The sequence below is a fragment of the Moschus berezovskii genome, chromosome 23 (assembly GCF_049115385.1).
Source record: "Moschus berezovskii isolate FMDL1 chromosome 23, NW_MosBer_1.0, whole genome shotgun sequence".
Lineage (NCBI taxonomy): Eukaryota > Metazoa > Chordata > Mammalia > Artiodactyla > Moschidae > Moschus > Moschus berezovskii.
In genome coordinates, this window is record NC_142482.1 from 21320864 (window position 1) to 21341406 (window position 20543).

At 50.3% G+C, this 20543-nt stretch overlaps 1 protein-coding gene across 8 annotated transcripts in view; it reads left to right on the forward strand.

The window, feature by feature from the left end:
* The first annotated feature begins 954 nt into the window (after positions 1-954).
* Positions 955-20543, forward strand: part of PPARD (peroxisome proliferator activated receptor delta) — a 90080-nt gene continuing 70491 nt past the window's right edge. For 4 of the 8 annotated variants that reach the window (XM_088831426.1, XM_088831427.1, XM_055406019.2 and 1 more), the window contains exons 1-2: positions 955-1103; positions 4643-4727. Coding sequence is in view for 4 of the 8 variants with exons in the window: in XM_088831425.1 (XP_088687551.1) it covers positions 4441-4499; positions 4643-4727; positions 8427-8495 (213 nt within the window). In the remaining 4 variants the exon portion in view is untranslated. Of the gene's footprint in view, positions 1104-4379; positions 4500-4642; positions 4728-8426; positions 8496-20543 lie in introns of all 8 variants that reach the window. The other 4 variants (XM_088831425.1, XM_088831422.1, XM_088831424.1 and 1 more) reach the window with 4 other exon arrangements.

Genomic DNA, 20543 nt, shown 5'->3' on the forward strand with positions numbered 1-20543 from the left:
GGCAAGAATACTAGAGTGGGCTGCCATTTTCTTCTCTAGGGGAATCTTCCCCACCCAGGGATCAAATCCGGGTCTCCGCATTGCACCCGGATTCTTTACCGACTGAATCACCAGGGAAGTCCAAATTTCTAGTTACAGAAGCCTCTTGAAGGCCGAATAATTGATTCTTTTGAAATGTGGTGTTGGATAAGACTCTTGAGAGTCCCTTGGACTGCAAGGAGATCCAACCAGTCCAACCTAAAGGAAATCAGTCCTGAATATTCATTGGAAGGACTGAAAGCTAAAGCTCCAATACTTTGGCCACCTGATAAGAAGAATTGACTTATTGGAGAAGACCCTGATGCTGGGAATGATTGAAGGCTGGAGGAGAAGGGGACGACAGAGGATGAGATGGTTGGATGGCATCACCGACTCCATGGACGTGAGTTTGGGTACGCTCCGGGAATTGGCGATGGTCAGGGAAGCCTGGCGTGCTGCAGTCCATGAGGTCGCAAAGAGTTGGACACGACTGAGCGACTGAAACTGAACGGAACTGAACTGAACTTGAAGGACAAAGCCCTTTTGTGAAAATCAGAGGGAGCATAGTCTTCTTCAGCGGAATATCCAGGTTCCAGCCTCCGTATTGCCTCTCACTTCAAGTCACACACCTTCTCTGGGGCTGTTTCTTCCCTGGAAGGATAAGGAGACGGTACTAAAATAATCGCTACGTTCCCTTCCAACTGCCAATCCTCTTCTGTAATAACTTGGCAGACGAGTCTTACCGGTCCTGAAGCTTCCGCCCGGACTCCTCCCTGGGCACCAGAGGGCGCTGCAGGTGGGCCCAGCGCCGCGTGCGGTGGGCGGAGCGGCAGAGTCAGGGGGCGAATCCCAGACGTGCGGTGATTGGCTGCGGCCGAAGCGGAAGGGGGCGTGGAAAGTAGGGGGCGGGGACGAGCGGCCCGGTGACGTCGCGCTGCCGGGGGCGGGGCCGGGCCGCGCAGCGTGTGACGCCGCGGCCGCCGCGCGGAGCCGGGGATTAATGGGAAAAGTTTTGGCAGGAGCCGGAGGCGCCTGCGGAGCCTGCGGGACGGCGGCGGCGGCGGCGCGGGGGGCAGCCGGGACAGGTCAGTCCGGGTCCTGGGAAGTGGGGCGGCGGAGCGGCGGAGGCGGGAGAGCCGCGGGCCCGGGCTGAGGCGAGCCGCGAGGCTGGTGCGCGAGGCCCGGCGGGGAGTGGAGTGCGGGGCGAGAGGCGCAGGGGGTCCGCCGACCCGGCGGCCGTCGCTTCCCGTCGCTCGGGCCCGGCGGGCCGCGGCCGTCCGTGGCTCTCCGGGCACGCCTCCCCGCTGCCGCTGCGCCCCCAGCCTTTGGACGCCCGTCGCTTTTCGAGCCCGAACCGTGGGCCTCCCCTCGACCCCCAGACTTCTGCGGCCCCTTTTGGGCCTCGTGTCTTCGCCTCTTCCCACTTCTGTGTCCTGAGAGCCGGCGTCTCAGGCTCTGGGTCCCCTCCCACCCTTGCCTCTCATCTCTTCCTCCATCCCTTCTCTGGTGTCCCCAAAGCCTTGACCCTGTCTGCCCGGGGTCTCCTTGGAAAGCTTCTCCGCCCACCCCCGTCTCGTCATCCTTGTCTTCGTCCTCCTATCCTTGCCCTCCCGGTCTTTGCTCTCTTTCTCCATCCCCGTCCTCTTTCCCTCAATTGCCTGCGCCCCCCTCAGTATTACTCCTCCCCCACGGCTTTCTACCCTGTTACTTGGCTTTTTCAGCCCATGCCTTCAATCCCTGGCTACCTAAGCCTCTCCTACCCTGGTTCCCCGCAGAAGCCCTGTTTTTTTTTGCCCCACTCTCAGGATTTTTTTCTAGTCAGCCCTGTCCCCTGCTTTCCTGTCATCCACCTCCCCTTCCCTCCCAGTTCCTTGCCTCTGCTTCTGGGAGAAGCATTAAGCTCCAGACACTACTTTGTTTTCCCATGACCCACAGATGAGATCCCCATGGGGTAGGGTGTGCAGCCCCTTGATTGAAGTAAGGCTCTGAATGTCTGAGGTGAATATAACGTGTGTCTGTGGGAGAATTTACTAGGGTGTTGCGTCAGGGATAATATCCAATTTATAGACCTTTCTCCCAGTCTCAGCTGAGTACTTCCCCTTTATGGGTTTGTTGACTTCCAGGAACCCTTGAGGAGAGACCAGCCGCTGAATTGGGTGTGTGCCAGGGGTAGTTGGAGGCCTCGTCCAACTCTTTTCCCCTTCCAGGAAACAGGGCTTTGTGGCTTTACACTCTGGACATATTATACACATTTAAACCATGATACCCCAGCCTGTCTCTGCTCTTCCTCCCGCCATCCACCCTATGCCCCATCCCAGAGAGCTAAGAGAAGTCTCCAGAGAATGCCTGTGGACCTCAACCTGTTCCTCTGTACTGGCTCCAGAACATTTTTTTCCTGTTCAAGTTTTGAAATAGATTGCCAGCCTGATAGCCCTGGGGCTGGCAGCTATCTATCCCTTTTGTTATTGGTGGCTCAAACCACCTGCTGATTTTTCCCTCATGCATCTCTTAACCCACTGAGTGTGTTCTGGGCTTCTAATGTCAAATCACTGAGCAGGTTCTCCTGAAGGTTTTTCTCTGTTTCCCTTGGGAGCTTCGATTCCTGTGGCTCCAAGAGGGAGGCTGACCCTGAGGGTTCTATTCCCTTCGCCCAGGCGGAGCCGAGGCTATCAGGTCGTATCTGCCCGAGCAGTTTGTGGGTCTGCATTAGGAAGTCAGTGCCAGGAGCTTGCCTTGCTTCCAGTCACAGGCATCGTCCTCTCTGGGGCTGGAGAATGCACCATGTTTGTGGTGCATCTGGATGTTTAACCTTCCTGCCAAGGTGAAAGTTCGTCACAAATGCGTTCGGTTTGAGCTCCTTTATTTGGTGTTAGTCCTCTCGGGGACTCTGGAGATGTTCAGGAAATAACATACCCTCTGTTTCTGTCCAGTCTGATCTTGAAGGATTCTGAAAGTGTGGCCCACTCGCAGGTTCAAAAATGAAAGCCTGTTGTTTCACCTGGCTCTGGGTTTCTGGGTCTCCTCTTTTGAGGATCGTGCTCTCTGCCTTTGAGCCAGAATTGAACACAGAATTGGCAGCCTTAGGAGCTGTGAGGAGAGCCAACTGAATCGGCCAGGCCAAACTTTAAAGTTTTGGAGCCCTTATGTGCACAGACCCTTTTCTGTGAGAGGAATAGGGCTGTGGAAGGCTGAGCCAGGCCCCTTTCCAAGCAGCACTTGGGGAAGGATTTGGGCAGACAGGACCAAAAGGAGTCCCTTGTTCCTATAGAAGACACCCCTCTGGTGAGTCCTTCTGATGAAGTTGGGGTCGTGTGTTTGGTGGTCCTTTCGTCCAGCCTCTGGCTCCCCAGGACTTTATCCAACTCTTTGGAGCTGTTTGCTGCTGCTCTGTCTGCTTACCCACTGGTAGCACTCTGCACTGAGGCGGCCAGTGAGAAGGACTCGAGAGGAGGTCAGGCCCAGTCCTTGGGGAGCAGCTTGGGCACCAGCAGCTCCGGCCAGATAGCTTCTTGCAGTTTGTGCACCCTGTCGTCTTCTGTGTAGGTAGTCATGATTATCCATGACCAAGCGCCCATTCGGTGATTATTGCAGAGCTCGGCATACAGGCCCCTGACATTATCCCACAGATGGGGTAGCCCAGCAGCCCCCTAGTTCAGTGAACCGCTCTTTGTTTGGCTGCCTTTCTCCTCACCTCTCCACTTCTGCTTTCTTCCTCCATGCACTCAGGAAGAGTTGCCCCCACTCAGCCTTCCAGTCCCACCTGTGATCTCTCAGAGCCCGCTCCCCAGGGTCCGCTGAGAGGACAGCCAGTTTTGGGCGCTGGCCTGGGAAGCTCGTAGACCTCTTTTTTGGACAGAATGCCGTTGTCCTGGCTGTTGTGCAAGCTGTCCCCAGGGCCTGCGGCTCCCGGCATGTCCTGGGATGGTGCAGCTTCTCTCAGTAGGGGCTGGCCCTTTTGCTGCTAAAGGCTTCATCTGTCTTCTTTCTGTCACTGAGGCCCACCTCCTAGGGTGCTACCTGCAGGCTGGGAAGTTAAACTACAGGGCCTTCCTCTGTGCCTTTGGATCCAGAGGGAGGAACCACTCGCAGCAGCCAAGTTCAGTGATGTCAGGAGAGCTGGGCATATGCTTGAGCCTGGCAGGGAGAAAACGGCCCCTTGCATCAGGTTTCAGATACTGGGTCTTCTTCCGTGGCACATGGTCCTTGGCCTTCATTGCTCAGAGGCTGGTGATGAGGGTGTGACTCCAGTGCTGTCTCCACTGGGCTCTGATCAAGAAATCAAGTATGACTCAGGGCATCTCCGTTTATGAGCTGCCACCCGTGGGGAGTGTTGGACTCCGACTTCTTCCTCACCTTGCCAGCTCCTCCCACCCACCTGGTAGAAGCAGCAAAGCCGGTGTCTGCTGACTTGGAAATGAGCAGATGACTTCCAGGATTGGGAAATATTTGCTGACTCAGGCTCAGAATCACAGCATCTCAGGGTATGTGTCAGTGGCAGAGAGGGAGCCAGGTTGCCCTGGGAACACCCTCTGAGCCCTCGTGTTTCATTGTAATGTATCAGAGCTGTTTTTCTGACCCCCGGTGCCTCTCAGCTAAACATGTGGGGTTTCTTTCTCTCCTGCAGCCTTGTGTGGTGTTTTGGGGTATGCACATGGTACTCACGCAGTGGCTTCTGTTCACCAACAGATGAGGACAAATGCATCAAAGAGGTAATCCTGTCTTTCTTACCTCGGGGCCTCAGACAGCTGATGGGTGTGATTTCTGTAGCGCAGGGTCCCAGATCCCAGGCGCCTGTCACTGCATCTGGTAGTGACAGTAATTAAATAATTATTGAATCTGTGGCTTAAACATGGTTTTTTTGAGGCACATTAAGCTTTTCACCTTTACACTCACTGAAACATAAACTCCACAAAGGCGGGGTCTTATTTTATTTCCTGTTGTGTCTAGAACAGTGTCTGGTACAGAGGAGATGCTGAGTAAGTATTGAATGAATAAAGGTACAGACTTTCTTCTCTGTCCATATGAGTGCCCGGCCACAATGATGGTGTGCGTCTTTCTCTTTCATTTATGCAACAAACATTTTTGAGTGCCTGCTGTGTGCCATGTGTATTACTAGGCACTTGGAAAATGATGATGGTAAGAAATCAGATTCTGTCCCTGTTCATGGATCTGTAGTTTGCTGGCATGTATGTGAGAGCTGGGCGTGATATGTAGAATTGTTTCTAGCATCTCTGCTGGGTTATCAGGTCCTCAGGAGAGTCAGAACAATGCTCTGCACTTCCCACTGCTGTTTCCCTATTTGGCTCTCAGGATGCCTGGCAGGTTTTGTAAACTCTCAGAAGGGGAGCGCCAAGGAATTCGATGTTCATTGTCCCAACTATCTGGGAAGCCTGGCTGTGGTGGGGTCTCTGCTGGGGACCAGGGGAAATGTGGGGCTCCTGTTTGATTTGTTTTAATCTCTGAAGCTCAGTAGTTTTAATAGCTGTTTATGGGTTTCACTTCCCTTTCTGTGCCTCTAACACCCCGTGGGTTTTCCTGTTGCCAAACAGGGTGCTGAGCTCATGTGTCTGTCAGTCTGTGGGGATCAGGCTGTTTGTGGATCTTGCAGGAAGGTCTCTGGCAAGGGCCCCTCTTATTAATCCCGTACCAAGTCTTTTTCTTTGAAGGAAATGTAAACGTGGAAGGAGAGGATTTGGGAGGACTTCTGAGGTTCTCTGAGAGAAGGCAGAGAGAGAAGTTCCCCATAATCAGGGAGAACTGCTGCGTTGACTTGATTTCCTTGGTCATTTGTTTTAGCAGCAGCTCGCCACAGTGGCAGCTGTTGTCCATGTCCAGGGTTAGTTGTCCTGATCATCTCTTAACTTTGAGCTCCCAGCCCCAGCTGGAAGTTTTCTTTCTTAGTTTCCACTGGCAAAGATGAGGCTATAGCTTCATCACATTTTTCGGTGTTAATCTCAAAAAACTGTTGTCATCTTAGTCTTTCCCACCTAAGGCACTTTTTTGGGGACAGATGCTGTGACAGATGATTTCAGACATGATCCTTGGCTGTCCCCATGGCCTGGTCCTATGCATAAAAACATTTTTTGAACACTGAGAGCCAGTGAGTACTAAAAACATGTGCTGTACAAGGACAGTCATTGATAGGAGCGAGTCATCTGTGAGGGTTGGCTTTGTCCCTAAAGAAACTGGGCATCAGATTGGCCACCTTGAAAGGAAACTTGTTTATTCTGAAGTCAACTTCATGCCTTTAAAAATTGTTAAGGACGTCATGAACTTTTGTTTACTGTATTGGAAATTAAAACCAAGGCAGTTTTAAAAATTACTAACTTATGAATTCATTTAATATAATAATAAAACCAGTACATTTATCACAAATGACATTTTTAATGAAAAATAATTATTTTCCAAAACAAAAATGTTGAGAGGAGAGACATTGTTTTACATTTTTGCTAATTTCTGGTTTAATAGAAGAGAGTTGGATTCTCACAGCTATTTCTGTGTTCATTCTCTTGAAAGTACAGTCTCAGTTGAAGAATATGAAGAAAATCTGGCCTCAGATAGGTAATTGAGAAGGAGAAGTGTATTTTAATAGCTCTTACAGATAATTATGGATAGTCTTCTTTTATTCTGTACCAAAACTGGACAAGTGGTAGTTTCTTAAAGGTTGGTTGGAATGTGGAGTGTGAAACCTTATCAACAAACTTCTCATACTTTGTGACATTTATAATCCATTGGCCCATCTTGCACTTCGAATGGATCTTTTATTTTGGTCTTTGGAAAATATTGGTTCACTGAGCTGTATGTATTCTCTAAGTGTTGACATATTTCATTTTACAACATCCGTAAATCATATTCAGACCATTGATTTTATCCTTCAAGTATTGGGAAGCTGTGAAGCTCACAGTGCTGGATACGTTTTCTATAATTTGAATTTTCTCTTGAAAGCTAGATTTTTTATTGTTGGTAACATACTTTCTTTTCTTGAAGTGATAGCTCACTTCATTTTCAAGAAAAAATGTGTTAAATACCCAGTCTAAATAATCATAATTTATTTGGCTGTTATTCTTTTGTTTCAAGTAAAAATGATACTTTATGAAGGAAAAAAAAAAGTGGCTAGTTTAGCTTGCAACTCAAACAGTTGCACAATTGCTTTTCTTTGGAACAGTCTTGGAACTCCTGATTTGTTACAAAGGATATTTAAAAGACATGTACCTGGAACGTTCCTGTTGCTGGTGGTCCAGTGGTTAAGACTTCTCCCTTCCACTGCAGGGGGCACAGGTTCAATCCCTGGTTGGGGAACTAAGGCCATGCATGCCTCATGGCACAGCCTAAAAAAAAAAGACATGCACTCAAAGGGGCATGATTTAATAGTTTTTTATTGGTTCATCTAGGACATTCTTAAGTGAAATTGGCATGTTATTATTTTTCATGATTCTGTGGGTTGATTGGGCTCAGCTGGGTAATTCCGACTTGGTGTCTTTCACGTTCCTGTAGTCAAGTGGAGACCAAGGCAGGAGTCTTTTGAACACCCAGCTGGGCTGGATGTCCACACTGGCTCACTCACATGGCACTTGATGCTCGGTTTTGACTAGAGTACCTACACAGGGCCTCTCCGTGTGCCCTGTGCCTCTCACAGTATGGCAGCTGTTCTGAGCAGAAATATAGAAAGACTGAGTGTATTGAGAGATACAGGCAAGATGTCTTAGGGCCTCACCTTGGATGTCATACAATGTCACTTTGTGTTTTCTTGGTCATAGGACTGGTTCAGATTCAGGAGAGGGCTGCACAGTGGTATGAACAACAGGACACATGGTTCATTGGGAGGGAGAGAGGCCTTCATGCAGGCCAGGTATTGCTTTTTTTTAGCATTCCTTCTGTGAGGTAACCTGGCCTGTAGATGAATATTCACAGGAGAAAAATGTGTTTTCTCACAATTTCCATTTCTGGAAACCACTGTTAGGAAACTCTTAGTAGCTTGATAGATGCCTTTGAATGCCAGGTGAGGAAATCTGCACTGCGTGTTCTTTGGGCAATGGGTAACTGCTGATGGTTTTAGAGCAAGGAGTCATTATGTTAATATTGCACAAAGGTTGATTAAATGGAGAAAGAATGAAGGTAGAGAGGTTAGGTAGGAGATTACTGCAGTAGTCTTAAGTATGAGGAAATTCTTCCTCCTGTATAATCTGAGTTCCTCTGGTTGCTGTTGAAATTAATTGATTTTGAGCTGCCAGCCACACAGATTAAGTACACAGAGCCTGGGTGGAGTCACGCACATACACACGGATACACACGTGTTGTTTAGGGATGCTGATACACCAGAGGGGTTAAAGGGTTCACAAAAGTTAGAAGGCAACTGAATTTAGGTTTTATTGGTAAGACACATTAAAAAATTCCTCATATTTTGTCAGATGAGAAGCAGGAAAAATAAAGCTTCATGTGACGCCACTGACAGTTTCAGTATCACCAGCCAAGAGGAGGTGAGGAAAAGAGGGAGGGAACAGATGCAAGGGAGGGGTGAGGGGGAGGGATGAGGGGGAGAGGAGAGGGATGAGGGGGAGAGGAGAGGGATGAGGGGGAGGGGAGAGGGATGAGGGGGAGGGGAGAGGGATGAGGGGGAGGGAGAGGGATGAGGGGGAACTGGGGACAGATGCAAGGGTCGGTGTGGCGGGGGAGGCATGAGGAGGGAACAGCAAACACAGGGACGGAGGACGAGGCTGCAAGACCTGCTTGAGACCCAGCGAAGACTGCTCTCACGGGTCTCCAGCCTTAAGGCAGGGGCAGGCTGCTTCTGCAGTTCCCAGGGTCTCAAGCAGTTCAACACTTCATGCCCTTGACCTGTCTCTGTGGCTTTTTGCTGTCTGAGAAGATGCCCGGGGAAGTGCTGGAGCGGCATTAGTGTCGGGCAGAGCTGGATGTGACTCTTAGCGCTCAGGGTGTGGGGTTGTGATTTGGAGCCTGAGGAGCCTTCGCAAGTGCTGGTGGTGTCTCCGAGCCAGGGGTGCTGAGCTCAGGAGGAAGCAGTTTCCTGCACCAGGCGCCTCCCCCACTGACTGACAGGAGTCTTCATCTGCTCCTCGGGAGTTCCTGAAGTTCTGGGCAGAACATTGCTCTTCTTTTCCTTTCACGTGCCATCTGCAAAGCCTGACTTCTCCCAGGCCTTGGTGTCGTCCCAGCAGCTCTCCCGAGACCCTTCCCCAATTATCTACAGCTCATTGCAACACAGCTTTGAAAGATTTCCCCCATGTGATGGATCCTGAAGGGAGAGTCTCCCAGGTGTTACGGGAAAATGACCTCATGTTTAAGTTCATTTCTTTATTATTGTATTGTTAGGGACCTAAAAACAGATTTTTGTTGCTTTTCTTTGTAACCTGCTATAACTCTTTGATCCTTATCTTATGACTGCTTTTGGCACTTCCTTCATCCAAGAATTGTGACCTCAGTGGCCCAGAGTTTCTTGGCTACCGCTCCGCTGGAAGCACAAGCCAACTCTGCTCTCCTGCTGGCAGCGAGGGCCAGGCAAGCTGCTGCCTATACACAGCTGTCTGTGGGCCCACTTGCCTCCCAGACAGGCTGTCCTTGAACTTGTCAGAACCCGGAGCTCACTGATCATCCCTTTTTCCAAACAAGCAGGCCAGGTGTGCCTTTACCGTTTCCCTTAACCCCATAAAGCATTCCTTGCTTGTGACCATCACTCTGCTTTCTTCACCTCCGGTTCTGTTTTCTCTGGCATAGGGTTTCTCATCCCCGGCACTGTAGACATTTTGGGCTGGTACCTCTTTGCTGTATGGGCCGTCCGCATATTGTCGGATGTCAAGCATCATCCCTGGCTTCTACCACCAGATGCCAGTTTTACCCCCCCAACCTTGGTGAAAACCTAAAATGTCTCCAGACATTGCCACATGTCCCCTTGGGACAAAGTCACCCCAAAGTGGTTAAGTAAGAACCACTCCTCTGTCATTTCCCTACTAAATATTTTTAGCTAGCTGGGTCCACTGGTGACCCAGTGGATCAATAAAACCCATGAGATAAGCATATCGTTCTTACAGTGGAAATTTATCATCCTCAGTCACTTCCTGAGCCCTTGACGGCTTTGAGGGGAATGAGCAGCACATGCCAACCAAGAAGCGTGTGGTGCTCCACAGCAGGGGGCCCACGCCCCAGGTGCAAAGCCGTATCCTGGAGCAGCTGTGTTTCTCTTGCTTTGCTTCTCCGTGTCTTTTGATGTCTGGGTAGAAGCCACCTTGCTGTAGCTCCCAGAGGTGCCATGTGGAGCAGAGTGGGTAACATGCAGCATTTGGACTGTTGTTTACCTGGCCCTTCCTGGAATCAGATATCACCAGCTGATCTGGAACTTCTCTCTAGACTCAAATGAGTTCTCACAGCCCTCCTCCCAAGGCAGGTCTCATGGGAGAAAACTTACCTGCCATCCGAATCTCGAGCTTGTTCTTCTGGCCAGATCATTTCTTTGCAGCTTCCTCTCCTGACTTCCCTGGTGGCTTAAACGGTAAAGCATCTGCCTACAATGTGGGAGGCCCGGATTCAATCCCTGGGTTGGGAAGATCTCCTGGAGAAGGAAATGGCAACCCACTCCAGTATTCTTGCCTGGAGAATCCCATGGACAGAGGAACCTGGTAGGCTACAGTCCATGGGGTCACAAATGGTCCGACACGACTCAGCGACTTCCACTTCTTCATCTTCCCCTCCTTTAAAGGCTTTCAGGATAGTCCAGAGACCCTCCTGGGTTCCCTTGACCCTCAGCATGTGCATCCTGAGATGGACTTCTGCGTGGTCCCCCAGGGACTTCAGGTTGGAGAAGAGAAAACTACCCTTCCCTTCTAAGAAGGCCCTCCAAAGGCCAAAGTGCTCAGTTGCATGAAAATAACTGCCCCCCCCCCCCAATTAATAGTATGCAGTTAGAGCAAAAGAAGGATCCTGATCTAGGACCTTGCCAAGACTCCGGACCTGACTCTTCTTTCCTACAGACCATTGGTCTGAATTTCTTCCAAACTCTTGGCACCTGCCTTCCGTGGTGGTGGACTGAGTTATGGCCCCCAGAGATATTCAGGCCATAAGCCCTGGGCCCTGTGGGCGCTGCCTTATATGGCAAAATGGATTTTTCAGGTAAGGATCTTGAGATGGGGCGATTATCCTGGCTTACCTCCCTTCCAGGTGATAAAAGAACCTGCCTGCCAATGCACTAGATGTAAGAGATGCTGGTTCAATCCCTGGGTCCGGAAGACCCCCTGGAAAAGGAAATGGCAACCCACTCCAGTATTCCTGCCTGGAGAATCCCATGGACAGAGGAGTCTGGTGGGTTACCATCCATAGGGGTGCACAGAGTCGGACATGACTGAGCAGCTGAGCACACAGCACACACATCCTGGCTTATCCTGGTGGGCCCTAAGTGCAACCACAAGTGTCCTTCGAAGAGGGAGGCAAAGGGAACTCTGGTACAAAAAAAAAGGCGTGTGACTACTGCAGCAGGATGCTCTGCTGCTGGCTCCGAGGATGGGGGAAGAGGCCAAGGAATGCTCGGAATGCAGCTGTATAAGCTAGAAAAGGCCAGGAAACAAATGCTCCCCTAGAACCTCTGGAGGAAGTGCGGCCCGCCAGTACCTTGATTTTGGTCCAGTGAAACTAATCTTGGTTTTTTGACTTTCAGAATCCTAAGAGAATAAATGTTCTGTTTTAAGCCACTGAGTTTGTGGTGATCTGTTACAGTGGCAACAGGAAACTACTACAGGGCTTACCCATCTCCAAGCGCAGGTAGTGACTTGGCTAACCCTTGTTCTTATTCTGAGGCAATTGTAGAGCATCCCTTTTATTTATGGCACTTGGAGATTCTAGGTCCAACCTTTTTGCAAACTAATATTTAAAGCAATATGCTGTCTGTAGCTCAGTCGGTAAAGAATCTGCCTGCAGTGCAGGAGACCTGGATTCAGTCCCTGGGTTGGGAAGATCCCCTGGAGAAAGAAATGGTAACCCACTCCAGTATCCTTGCCTGGAAAATCTCATGGACAGAGGAGCCTGGTGGGCTGCAGTACATGGGGTCACAAGAGTCAGGCACGACTGAGCGACTGATCCTTCCTTCCTTCCTCCCTGTCTGGGGGAACCTTTTGGGAGCTCTTGGGAGTGAAAGAGAAGGCCTCAGATAGTGTGTGCTCCTTGCTTCTGGAACTCGCCCCACACCTTCGTTCAGACTGCTGAGGATCCGGGGTTAGTTTACATCCGACCCTGGGTCCCTCTTTCCCTCCGCTCTTCTTCCTCTCATTCATTTGGTCAGTATTTACTGGCTCCCTCCTAGGTGCCAGGCTCTGTTCCAGGCACTGGGGATGAAGGAGTGAACAAAGCAGATAAACAGATCTCCTGCCTGGTAGTTGCAGTGGGGAAGGGGGAGGAGCCAGACTTAAGTAAATAGCTTGTCAGATGGTGAGAAATGCTATATCAAAAAATAAAGTAGAAAAGAGGTCGTGGCAGTTTCAGATAGAGGGCCTGAGGAAGGCCTCGCTGAGAAGGTAATATTTGAGCCAAAAGAGGAGAGTGAGCCATGTGGGGGAAGAGTCTTAGAGGCAGAGGGAAAGGAAGTGCAAAGGCCCTGAGGCAGGAACCTGGCTGGTGTGTTAGAGGAGGAGCCAGGAGGTCAGGTGGCTAGAGCAGTGAGGGAGGAAGAGAGCAGGAGAGGAAACCAGAGGCACGCCTGGGGCCAGGGTCACGACCCTGAAATGCTATAAAAATTTCTTCACGTGGGCCCTTCCTCCCTCGCCCCCTCCTGCCTCTCTGGCTTTGTGTCTGTGTCCTCAGTTCCTTTCTGTAGCACACTTGTCACATCATACCAGTGGAGTAGCAGCAAACAAACATAGCTTAAAATACTGGAAGATGGAGAAGGGCACCTTCCTTTTTCTGAATAATAAAAGCAACTCCACTGTCAGTGCAAGCTTGGAGCTGTGTGCCCTCACCAGGCAGGTCCGGGTGGCCCCTGAGGGACCTCCCTCCCCACATCCAGGCCCCGAGGCTGCCGCCCGCCCCGCTCCGCCACCTTCCTGGTGTGGAGCCCGCCACCTTGCATGCTTTCTTAACAGCCCCTCGCCTCCCGGCCCTTCCCCGCCCAGAGCAGCACCTCAGCCTGCCTCTGTCCCCTTGCTTAGCCAGGTGTGTGCCTGGGGGCTCCCAGGGGAGGGGGACATGCGAGCTGGGCCCCTGCCTGTTTACGGCTGTCCCCCGGGCCCCCAGCCTCACAGCCCTAGGTCCCTGTGCCACCGAGTTTCCCTCTCCTTTGAGTGGCCGTTCCAGACCTTAGGACTCTGCCTCCGCTCTGTCCTCACCGTGCAGCTGGGATTTCGAAGAATCAGATTCCAGAACGTCTAGTATGCCCAGCTTGAAGAGTCACTCTCCCTGGATAGTGACCCAGGACAGTTCTAGTGCTCCAGCAGCTTTCCAAAGTGACGTTTTGTCAGCTTTGATGTCACTGGGAAGTCGGGTACAGACTGTCTTCACGGATTAAATCCATCATGCCTACGTCCCTGATTTTAGAGTTAGTCCTGGGTGACTCTCTAGAACCTGTTCTAAGTAATGGCACCATGGGACTTCGCTGGCAGTCCAGTGGTTGAGACTCCGTGCTTCCACTGCTGGGAGCATGGGTTCGATCCTTGGTCAGGGAACTAAGATCCTGCATGTCACGTGGTGCAGCCAAAAAGGATAAATAAGTAATGGCACCAAATCAGTTGCTGTTGAGAAATAAGAAGTCAAATTGACCAATGATAACTTTGATTTCCCAAGAGAAAATCACTAGGTAAATAAATTCCCAAACTGCTGGCTGTGTCCAGTATTAATCCAGTCCTGTTTACATGCTGTTACAGCATGTGATTCCTGTGACTTCTTTTCTGGCTCTTTAACACCCCACTGTATTTACAGCACCTACTTATAGTCTGCCGCCTATAATCCTTGCAGTGGGTCACCTTTTAGAAACATATTTTGTCTGTTTTTTAGCCCATTCTCTGACCCAGTGGACATGTGTGCCCCCGGGCCTGCCTCTGCCCCTGCCAGCCCACGCGGCTTTGTCCTCTGCACCGCCAGGACCGCGTGCTTTAGACTCACGAGTGTGCTCCTGTCCTGGGCACCTCGTGGGTAACCAGGGGGCACCTCTCACGAGCTGCCTTCAGTACTCCTAGGGCTTCTGCCCGTGTGTTGCTTCCCTTCTGTGGACTGCAGCCTGAACCTTGCCTTCCTTTCTGCTTCCATTGTGAGAAAGAACCAGTCCATCCATAGGATGGATGAGTCAGACACCTTGCTGAGTCACAGGGGAGCAGCCTGCCTTGCACGGTCATGTCAGTCCTGATGGGTGTTCCCCAGCCCCATCAAAGCTCTTCCCAGAAGCTGGCTGCTTGCGGGGCCAGTGCCTTGTGCAGAAAGGCTCACCAGGCACTTGCTGGATGGAAGGGAGACTGGATGGCCGGCCTAAGTGGCCCTCTCCCCACAGAGCGGCGCTGGAGCCAGCCCACCACAGAGCTGTCTGGCAAGGCGCCTCAAGGGAAGCAGTCAGAAAGTTGCCGTGTTCCCTCTAGGACCCTTTCCCAGTTGTTGCCCCTCCCTCTGGTTGAGGCTCAGTGGAAATACCTGAGATTTCTGGCTTTAGTGGTTTCTCTCAGTTGCCTCCTGCTCCCTCCACAGGGGGTCTAGTAAGGCTCCCTTCTCACACCCCTGGCTTGGCACCTGCTGGGGTGTATGATGGTGGGGTGACTGCCTGCAGGCTAGGCTCTGACCATGACTGTGGACTCGTCAAGAGCTGGGCTTGCCTGTGTCTAAGCTGCTTTCCATCCCCAGCAGACGTCACTAGATATCTGAGTAGTAGTTGAGTCGAATATGTGTTGAATGCACTGTGCTCATCACATCCCGTCACAGTACCTTGTTTCATCCACACCTCCCTGAGAGGTAGACATCATTGTACCCTTTTACAGATGAGAATGCTAAGGCTCAGACTGGTTAGGAAAGCTGCCCGAAGCGGCATAGCTAATAAGTGGCAGAGCTGAGATTTGAACCCAGGGGATTGAAGCCTGCTTATTTGATCGTCACGCAGCAGGGCCTCTGCTCAGAGGGGTGACTGGCCAAATCCAATTCTTCCACTTCGGAAAGTACCTGCCTGACCAGCCAGACTAATGTTGCCTTAGAGAACACTCCCTGCTTTTGAGCACAGCAGAGCCTCTTGTTGGTCACTGAGCAGAAGCAGAGCGTTGGCAGGCTTTGGGGCCCCCTGCAGAGCCTCATTTCAGGTCAGCGGGCAGAGGAGGCCCTGAGAATGACTGTACTTAGTGACTCCCTGGATCTGCCCCACAGCAGTGAGCAAGCCCCCTAGAATCGTAAGAATAACCAGCCAGCTGTTGGGTCAGGCACAGAGGGTGGGACGGACTTGTAGGAGCCGAAAGCAGTCCCTGCTCCAGTGACAAACCCGCCCGCTTTCAGCCAAGTGAAAGAGGAAAAGAGGATGGCCCACATGTGCACACATGCAGAGAAGGGAGGAAGGGAAATTGTCCCTGTTCAGATTCTCCCTTGGGCCAGGCGCTGCCCTGCGGAGGAGCTCACTCCTCTCACACCCTGGACGTGGTATATTGGATGAGGGGGTGTAGGTATAGGATCAGAGAAGCTGAGCAACTCGCTCAGGCCACAGAGCTGACATATGATAGAGCTGGGGTTGAGCCCTTTGGAGCCTGTGTTCTTCTCAGCTCAGTGACTCTGCCCTCCCTGCTCACTTCCCTTTAGCCTGAGCTTTCTAGGTGTGTCCTAATGAGTGCCAGTTTGCATCAGCAGGCTGGGAGCAGAGGCAGAAGGGGACTCGGGGCTCTGGGCACCTGTCTTGCTCAGCAGCACTGGCCCTGCCTGCACCAGGAGAACGTCCCGGGCTCCAAGCAGCAGTGGCATTCCATTTTCCTCCTTCCTTGTACCTTGCCATCCCTGGTTTATTTTTGGAGAGCTATATTTATTTCGGCTCCCACTTCCTCACCGGAGGCAGGGGTTGGTGTGCAGGGAAGGTGTTGGGAATCAGAGAGGCGGCCCTGAGGGGCATCTCTCAGGGGCCCCCTGAGGGGGCCTTGGCTGGACCCTGGAGGTGGGCCTTGATGGCTGCTCCTCCGCCCAACTGTAGGCACGGGGTTTCTGGAGAGGGGACCGCCACACTCCTCATTTCTTTGGCTTCTCAGAAGGGAATGGGCTTTCACCTAGAGCAGAGCAGGAAGGAAGTAGCATGTGGCACTTGCTGGCAGTGTCTTAGGATAAGAACTGAGGGAATGTGAGGTTCTGGTTAAGAGCCAGACTGCTTGGGACTGTATTCTGGCTCTGCTAGTGGCCTTGGGCAAGTCACGTTGTCCCTGGATGGCTTTGCCATCTGTAGCAGGAAGGTAACTACAGGCCTTACCCCTCAGGGAGGACTAAGGATTAGAGCTGCTTTTAAAATTACATGTTGAGGCACAAAAGAGACATTCATTTTATTGGCCGTACCACGTGGCTTACCAGATCTTAGTTTCCTGATCAGGGATTGAACCCAGGCCCTGGCAGTTAGAGCACGGAGCCCTAACCCCTGGATCTCCAGGAAGGTCCCACTTGCTGACAGTTGAGTGTTGTATTGTTAGCGTATCTCTGTACTGTCAGCGTCCCGCACCCTAGGGGTTGCCAGTAAACACTGGTTGGACTCAACAGAACTTCAAGACTCTTGGTCTTCCTCTCTGCATCTGAGTGTTGGCTGGAGTGGGTGTTGGCTCCTGTGGGACCTTGCTGGGTGATGCCCATGGCAGCTGGCAGAGGGTCACCCCCACCCTCCCCGGCCTGGGCCCTAGAGGAGGCAGCCAAGTCAGTTGAGACATTATCCAGCCTGAGGATGTCAAGGCCCTGTTTTTCCTTTTGTAGCTTTCTGAGGCTCTGGCTTTGGGGTGTGAGCTCTGGCAGGGTTGGGACCTGTGTCCCATGGGTGCAGTCACTGCTGGCTGGTTCTGGGCCTGAGGTTTTAGAGGAGGGGCTTGCCACCAGTAAGCTGTTGAACTCGCTAGTTTAACACTGAAAGATACCTTTGGAAACTTGTTTTTGGGGACTTAGGAATTAATCAGATGTAACCAATATATGTGGGCTTCCCTTGTGGCTCAGCTGGTAAAGAATCTGCCTGCAGTGTGGCTGACCTGGGTTCGATCCCTGGGTTAGGAAGATCCCCTGGAGAAGGGAAAGGCTACCCACTCCAGTGTTCTGGCCTGGAGAATTTCATGGACTGTATAGTCAGTGGGGTTGCAAAGAGTTGAACACAACTGAGCAGCTTTCACTTTTCATGCATGTATATATATGTATGTGCTTAGTCGCTCAGTTGTGTCTGACTCTCTGCGACCCCATGGACTGTAGTTCGCCAGGCTCCTTTGTCCATGGGGATTCTCCAGGGAAGAATACTAGAGTGGGTTACCATGCTCTCTTCCAGAGGATCTCCCCAACCAGGGATCAAACCCAGGTCTCCCTCATTTCAGGAGGATTCTTTCCCATCTGAGCCAACCGTGGAAGGCCGTATATATATATACATGTTAGTCGCTCAGTCGTGTCTGGCTCTTTGTGACCCCATGGACTGTAGGTCGCCAGACTCCTCTGTCCATGGGGCTCACCTGGCTATCCCCACAAACCAAAAGCCAGGATTGTGGGAATTTGGGAAACTTTTTTAGATGTGGAACTGGCATTCAAGCACAAGAATTTCGCTATGTGTGGTTTTTAATTTGTTTTAAAATGATTTAACTATGTAAATAATGGTTATTCATTGTAGACAATAGGAAGATACAGACTGTTACTGAGGAAAGAAAAATCATACATGCACACACGTGTGGTCAGTTAGTCTAGGACAGAGGAAGCGAGACTGTACTGTGTGATGGAGAAAAGGCAGTTTCTTCCACAAGTGGCTCTGGGAGAACTGGAAGCCACGTGCAAGAGTGAGATTCGAACACTCACTCACGCCATATACAAAAATAAAATGGTTTAAAGACCTAAATGTACCGTAAAACCAGAAGAGAACACGGTCAGGATACTCTTTGACATCAATCATACCAGTATTTTTCTGGATCAGTCTCCTAAGACAAAAAACAAATGATAATAAAAGCAAGAATAAACAAATGGGGCCAAATTAAATAGCAAAGGAAATCATCAACAAAACAAAAAGATAACCTACAGAATGGGAGGAAATATTTTCAAAGGATGTAACCAACAAGGGTTAATACCCAACATATATAAAACAATATCAAAAAGCAAACAACCCAGTCAAAAAATGGGTAGAAGACCTGAATAGACATTTTTCTAAAGAAGACATACAGATGGCTAACAGGCACAAGAAGATGCTCAGCATCACTGATTACTAGAGAAATGCAAATCAAAATTACAATGAGATATCATGTCAGGCCTGTCAGAATGGCTATCCTTAAAAAGTCTACAAATAACAGATGTTGGAGAGGATCTGGAGAAAAGGGAACCTTCCTGCACTGTAGGTGGGGGTATCAATTGGCACAGCCACTATTGAAAACAGTGTAGAGGTTCCTCAAAAAACTTAAAATAGAACTACCACATGATCTAGCAGTTCCACTTCTGGGTATATATCCAGAAAAAACAAAAACGCAAATTCAAAAAGATACCTACACCTCAGTACTCATAGCAGTGCCATTTATAATAGCCAAGATACAGAAGCACCCTGAGTGCCCATCAGTGGACACGTGGATTAAGAAGAAGGGTATATGTTTACAGTGGAACATTACTCAGTCATAGAAGAGTGAAGCTCTGCCATTTGCTGCACCGTGGGTGGGCATAGCGAATATTCTGCCTCATGAAACAAGTCAAAGACAAATACTGTGTGACATGATTTATATGTGAAATTTGAAAAGTAATGCAAATAAATGTATATACAAAACAGAAACAGACTTGCAGATAACAGATAACAAATTTGTGGTTACCAAAGAGGAGAGGGGAGGGAGGAAAGGACAAATTAGGGGCATGGGATTAAAAGATGCAGACTACTATATATAAACTATTTGAGCAACGAGGGTATATTGTATAGCATGGGGAATTATAGCCATTATCTTCTAATAAATTATAATGGGGTATAATCTGCAAAAATACTGAATCACTATGCGGTACACATGAAACTAATATCATATATCAACTATACTTCAAAGAAAAATTTTAAAAGTCATACCTAGGGAATTCCCTGGCAGTCCAGTGGTTAGGACTCGGCACTTTCACTGTCGGGGCCCCAGAGGCAATCCGTGGTCCGGGAGCTAAGATCCCATAAGCCAAGAGGTAGGACCAAAGACATCAAACATAATTACACCGTCTGTAAGTGACTGCTATGAATTTTGATCTTTGTTCACTCATTCATTCATCTATTAATGAACATTATTTTGTGGTGAAGAATGTGGGTAACAGTCTCTCGCATGCCAAGGACTGTGTTCGTTGAGATTTTAGTGTGACTGTGTATACCTAATCTTTTTTTCTTTCAAAAATGGTGTATTTCTCAGTTTTCTGAATTGCCTTTCCCGTTTTTCAGGTGGTTTCATTATGTCTCTGCTCTCTGGCCTTCCTTGCCGTTTGTGAGTGAGCACAGAAAGGTATTTTGCCCACAGAGAGGCATTTGGGAAGAGCCATCTGTTGGTGTAGCTGCTTGAAGGGTGGATGGCAGGGAGGTGCGTGAGGTGTGTGTCTGCCTTTCCGCATCCTTCCCCTGTCTGTTCTCCTTCCCCAACCCTCTGCCTTTCTTTTTCCTCCTATACAAACCCAGGAAAGGATATTGCCTCCAGTCTGAAGGTTTCTTTTCATGGCTTTCAGAGGAAAACCTCTCAAGAGCTCAGAAAAAAAAGTACACCGAGTGAAGATGGGAAGGATCGTGCCCAGGATGGGGCAGGGTCTGGGGATGAGTGACAGACAGGAGGGCCTGGGTCCCTGGCCGTCTTGGAGCAGAGAGAAAGAACTGAGTGCTGGGCAGAGCAAGGGGTGAGGGCAGCTAGCAGATGGCTATAGGGACTTCTTGCTGAGGTGGCCACCAAGGTAGCCGGGAAGAGGCCTGAAGTTTAATAAAAGGGGCCCGGATATGGGCTGGAAGTAAGGGAGAAGGAATTATATCTTGAGGGGACACACTCCTCCACCCAGGCCCTGCTCTTTCCATGAACCTCTGCCTGTCTACTTTCCCCACCTGGCAGTGCCTAGGCTGGGTGGTTTGACAGGGCTGACACACCCAGCCACAGAGCTCCACCGACCCTGCTCCGTGGCCCCTCCCTGGGGAGTGGGTGGGGATCTGAGCACATAGTCAGGCTTGGGGAAGGTGTCCCCAGCTTCCTCAGAATTGGGGAAGATGTCCCCAGCATCCTCAGAGTCGGGGGAGATGTCCCCGGCATCCTCAGAGTCAGCAGCTCAGATTCCATTCTAAAACAACAGCTCATTTGACAAGTATTGCTTATTGCAGGAGCAAACTGTATTGTTCCTTATACAATTATCACACAATTCTCATTCCTGGGCCTTCCATTATTAAGATC